The 5016-nt window shown below is 59.9% G+C and overlaps 1 protein-coding gene across 1 annotated transcript; it reads left to right on the forward strand.

The window, feature by feature from the left end:
• Window positions 1-2141: 2141 nt before the first annotated feature.
• Window positions 2142-5010, forward strand: LFNG (LFNG O-fucosylpeptide 3-beta-N-acetylglucosaminyltransferase). The gene is made up of 7 exons (XM_009645927.2): window positions 2142-2238; window positions 3170-3269; window positions 3506-3659; window positions 3758-3843; window positions 4145-4310; window positions 4604-4689; window positions 4778-5010. The coding sequence occupies exons 1-7, from the start codon at window positions 2142-2144 to the stop codon at window positions 4842-4844; spliced, it is 756 nt and encodes a 251-aa protein (XP_009644222.1). The 3' UTR covers window positions 4845-5010.
• The last annotated feature ends 6 nt before the right edge of the window (window positions 5011-5016 follow it).

Raw genomic sequence — 5016 nt, forward strand, 5'->3', positions numbered from 1 at the left:
GGTGCTACCTGTCCCCCTGTACCAGGAAAATTAGGTGCATGTATGTGAGGAGAGGCCAGAGGGAAGATGCCTCGTTAGGATGAAGTCTTCTGGTGCGGGTGAATAATAAACAATTGTCTCTGTGGCCTATTTATAGTGACTGAGCCGGAGGATTAGTTGCGGGGTTATTTTTGGAGCGGCTGAAGGCACAGTTGCTGGACGGTGTTTCTGAGCTAATCAAGCAAACATTTTCTGTCTCGCCTGTGTGGAGGATGTGTCCCCCACCTCCCCTGTGGGCTTCAGGCCTGGCAGGGGGTGTACCAGGGCACCACATGTCTTGGGGTGGTTGAGAGAGGGCTTGTGGTGGGCTCAACTTGAGCATCCTTGGATGGTATCTCCCTGCTGGTACCCCCAGCAGCCACCTGCCCCCTCCCTGAGCACCTGGGGGGAATGGGGACCAGCAGAAAGATGCTGGCTGGACCCCACGTTGGTGGGGGTGATGGGGATCCCTCCTCCATGCACAGCACTGACCCTGTCCTACCCCAGCAGTGACATGTCCCAGGGCCATGATGACCATGGGCATCCTTGGCCTTGCAGCCGATGGGCTAAGGTCCCTGTCCCCTCCTCATCAGAGAGTCCCCCATCTCCTAACCCTTTGCTCACAGCCTTCCTGACCCGTGGGGGGCTGACCTCTGTCCCTCCCCAAAAGCAGGACTGTGCATTTGTGGGAACTTGCCTTCCCACCTCCTCCATCCTTTTTTTTTTTTTTTTTTCTCCTTCCCCTTTTTCTTTTCTCCTTTCCAAGCCCAAAAGGTCACTTGTAGCCCCATCCCCAGGAAAGCCCCCTCCTCCCCTCCCATTCAGCCTTCTTGCAGATCTGGGCTCTCCCCACCAGCCTCCCTGCTCAGGACCTGAGCAAACACCGGCCGGCCGGGTTAACCAGCGCAGCTGTATGCTAATGACCGCCGCTGCCCGCTTAACTCTCCTCCGCTGAGTAAAGTCAACCCAGCTATTGTACCCACCTCCTCCAGCAAACCACAAACCCCCAGCGCGCTCCTGGGGCCGGCCGGCTGCGGGGTGGCACCCAATTTCCAGCTCACTTGTAATTCATCATCCCCAGCGCTCGGGCTCCATCGTCCCCCCTCTGCCGCCTCCTGCCTTCCCCCCCCTTCCCCCCGGCCCTTTTGTCTTTCTTCCTTTGCCCTTTTGTGCACGTCTGGTTTTTAATAGCGCTTGGCAGCTGGTTGTGGTTTCTCTCCTCCAGCTTTGTTTGCTGCCCGCTGATTGATGGTGATGCCTTTCCCACCCCCCTGCTCTCTCCTCTTGCTTCTCGCGTTTCCCCAAATCCCAGGCCAAGAGCAGCCCCCACCAATCCTCCTTCCCGAGTGGCATATGCCAGGAATTAGCTGTGTAAATAGAGGAGTGAAGCCGGGCAGGCAGCTTGGGTGCCTGGGGAGGAGGTAGGTTGCTGTCTGGTGCCGTGGTGACCCTGTTGGGGTGGGTGGCGAGGGACTGTCCCCTCCTCGGAGCTGGCAAGAGGCACCCACTGGCACCGGCTCTGGCTCAGCCACCCCAGGAGGGGATGGGGAGCGGAGAGGAGCCATGGGGGTGTTGTGCAAGTGGCTGGGGACGGCCACGTGCTGTTGACACAGGTGGGGACGCGGTTGGCAGCCGGTGCTGCGGGCAAACACACCTGCCTGGGCAGGGAGAGCCGGCGGGTGGCTGCTTTGGCATCCCTGGCCGCACACGCCGGCCACGCCAGCTAAAGTCTGAAGTCTCCGCTCAGATCGAGCCGCGCTCTGCCACCCGTTCCTCGTCACCTGCTCCTATCTGCACACCCACCTCGGGCTGGGGACAGCCCTCGCGTCACCCAAAATCCTCCTGCCTGCTGCCGCCCCGTGGAAAAGGCAAGAGGATGGGGACGCTCAGCACGGGTGCTGGAGGGGGCTGGTGTTTGCACCCCGGTGAGGCACAGCGTTGAGTGCGAGGTCCTGCCAGAGTGGCTTGGCACCCTTCTCGGTCTGAGGCTGAGCGTGTCATGGGTTTGCCTGGCTCTCTGCTGCCGCTTTGGGTTTTAGCGAGGAGGAAGCAGTGACCCCCAGCGCCCCAGTGGGACCAGTCCCCAGCGCTGCCCAGCTGTGGCGGGTGGTGTCCAGAGCTGCATGGCCTCGACTCCTCAGTCCTCAAAGGTGCCTCGTCTTCTCTTTCAGACCTTCATCTTCACAGACGGGGAGGATGAGGAGCTGAAGAAGCAAGCACGTGAGTCTGTGGCCCTTGTCCCTTTGCATGCGTGACCTGGCCAGGTTCCTTGCGGAGCGCCCACCTGGGGAGCACGGCTGGTGTGGAGCCTGCTCCGGGAACTCTGAAAAAATGGTCAAAACGCCACCGGTTAAATACTAATCTCAGGAGCTCTTGCAACAGGGACCTGGGCTGAAAACAAGGCAATTTGTTTCGCTGATGGTGCCTAAAGCACCCTCTGCCCGGGACCCCCACCTGGGGATGGGTTGCCTTCCCAGTCAGCCCAGCCCATCTCCTGCATGATGCTGCTGGGGAGCACGCTAACAGGGTGGGGTGCCTTTGCACCAGTTTGTCCCTGGGGTGAGCTGGGATTGAGAGGCAACGCGGCCAGGATTTCATGGGAGCATTTCCCTGGCAGCCGCTCCTTGGGGCCAGGGTCAGCTTGGTCTATTCTCCCCATGCAAATGACTCCTTTTCAGGCTGGGAAGCGATTGCCTTTGAGCTGGGCAAGCAAATAACAGGTGGCTGCTGTGGGAAAAGGCAGCGGGAATAGGGCAGGATTTTGGCTATCATGTCCTGGGTGGTAGAAGCCATCTCACAGACACCTTCTCACTCCTGGGGTGCCTGGTATGTGGCCCCAGGATGGGCAAGGTGATGTAGGGTGGCATCATGCATAGCACATGGGGTATGGCTCAACCCTGGTGTATCTGCTGCATCCACATCCCTTGCTCATCCCTTCCCTTGTCTGACATGGACCCAAAAGCCATTCCCAAAAAACTCATTCTTTGCCCAAAACGATGTGGCACAGAGGCCACCAAGCATCAGGGAGGTCTGCAGGGTTTCCATCCCCCTGGTATCCCTGGAGCGTGCGTGGTGAAGCGTTGCTGTTCAAGCAAGCAGGGAGGTGTGGGCCACCCCGGCACCGGGCTTTGACCCCCATCTCTGCCTGCAGGAAACGTCATCAACACCAACTGCTCAGCCGCCCACAGCCGCCAGGCCCTGTCCTGCAAGATGGCCGTGGAGTACGACAAGTTCATCGAGTCTGGCAGAAAGTAAGCAGCGCCCGGGGCTGCTGTGGGGGACAGAGGGGCTGGGGGGGGGGGGGGGGGGGGGGGGAGGGGGAGCGGAATGTATGGCAATAATTAGCTTTTTTTGCAACTTGAACTGGTCTGTTAAGGGGGGTGGTGGGGGTGGTGTAGGCAAGAGGCCGTTGGCATTTTTGGGGACGTATCTCAGTGTGAGGTCTGGGGAGCTGCCCTGGCCCGGCGTGACACTGCTGCTACCGCAGGTGGTTCTGCCACGTGGACGATGACAACTACGTGAACGTGCGGACGCTGGTGAAGCTGCTGTCCAGCTACCCCCACACGCAGGACATCTACATCGGGAAGCCCAGCCTGGACCGGCCCATCCAGGCTACGGAGAGGATCAGCGAGAACAAGATGGTGAGGGGGGTGTGTAAGAGGTTGGGGCTGGCTTAATTTGGGCTAGGGTTTGTTCCCCGGTCAGCAGTCTCACTGCCATTGCTTCCCCTCTCCTGCAGCACCCTGTGCATTTCTGGTTCGCCACGGGCGGAGCGGGGTTTTGTATCAGCCGGGGGCTGGCGCTGAAGATGAGCCCGTGGGCCAGGTAAGAGCGTTGGCCTTGCTTTCCCGTGGGGACTCGTCATGGTCCCAGAGGGGCACAGAGCAGCGACAACATCTTTGGGGATGGACGTTGGACCGTGTCCTACCACCTTGCTCTCTTTGCCTTGCTGGGGGTTTCTTCTGGGAGCTTGGAAACAAGCTGGGAAGGACCTCACTTCCCCCAAATCTAATTGACATTTAATTAGAGCTAGAGCTGGGCACCCACTGGCCAAGCCCAGACCCCATGGGGTGCCCACATCCCCCCAGGCTTTGCTCCTCTGCAGCTCCTCTCTGTCTCCCCGCAGCGGGGGCCACTTCATGAGCACAGCAGAGAAGATCCGTCTGCCCGACGACTGCACCATCGGCTACATCATCGAGTCTGTGCTGGGCGTCAAGCTCATCCGGAGCAATCTCTTCCACTCGCACCTGGAGAACCTCCACCAGGTGCCCAAGACAGAGATCCACAAGCAGGTATCCCTGTCCTGATGCCCTGGGCTGGATGGAGGGGTTGGGGTGGGCGGTACCATCATTTGGTTTCATGTTGTCGCCTAAAAATTGGGTATCGCAGCTAAGATAATGATCGATGTGCTTCCAAAACGTCAGCAGAGGTGGAAAGCCCCATCAGCCTGTCCCTGTGGGGTGATGCAGAGCATGACCAGAGGCTGTGGGGAAAGGGGTGAATTTTTCAGCCCCCGCCCCCATGCCCCTGCTTGATCCTCATGGCCACGTCGGCTGCTTGAGCCCCCCTGTGTTTCCCCTGCCAGGTGACACTAAGCTACGGCATGTTCGAAAACAAGCGCAACTCCATCCACATGAAGGGAGCCTTCTCCATCGAGGAGGACCCATCCAGGTGAGATGGGGGGACTCTGTCCCTCCTGAGCCGGGGTGCCGCAGGGCTGCTGCTGCCCCGTGCTCAGCATTGCTCCTCTCCTCCGCAGGTTTCGCTCCGTGCACTGCCTGCTGTACCCCGACACGCCGTGGTGCCCCGCCAACGTGGTTTACTAGGAGACGCGTGTCCCCTCTAACCTCGTCCCGAATTTCCCCGGTATCCGACGGGCGTGCGGGACCTGCGTGCGGGTGTGTCAATCCGGCCTCGCCGCGAGGCGGATGGACAGACGGACGGACGGACGTCGTTGCTGTGGTATTGCACAGTGTGTGTACTGAAGGCTGCTGTGCG

Source organism: Egretta garzetta, unplaced genomic scaffold (genome assembly GCF_000687185.1).
Source record: "Egretta garzetta isolate BGI_Z169 unplaced genomic scaffold, ASM68718v1 scaffold299, whole genome shotgun sequence".
In the NCBI taxonomy this organism is placed as follows: Eukaryota; Metazoa; Chordata; class Aves; order Pelecaniformes; family Ardeidae; genus Egretta; species Egretta garzetta.

Coding starts and splice junctions, on each gene's coding strand:
- LFNG (XM_009645927.2), top strand. CDS start 2,142: ATGGCCTCGACTCCTCAGTCCTCAAAGGTGCCTCGTCTTCTCTTTCAG. Junction 2,239..3,169: donor GGAGCTGAAGAAGCAAGCAC/GTGAGTCTGTGG, acceptor CTCTGCCTGCAG/GAAACGTCATCAACACCAAC. Junction 3,270..3,505: donor TTCATCGAGTCTGGCAGAAA/GTAAGCAGCGCC, acceptor CTGCTACCGCAG/GTGGTTCTGCCACGTGGACG.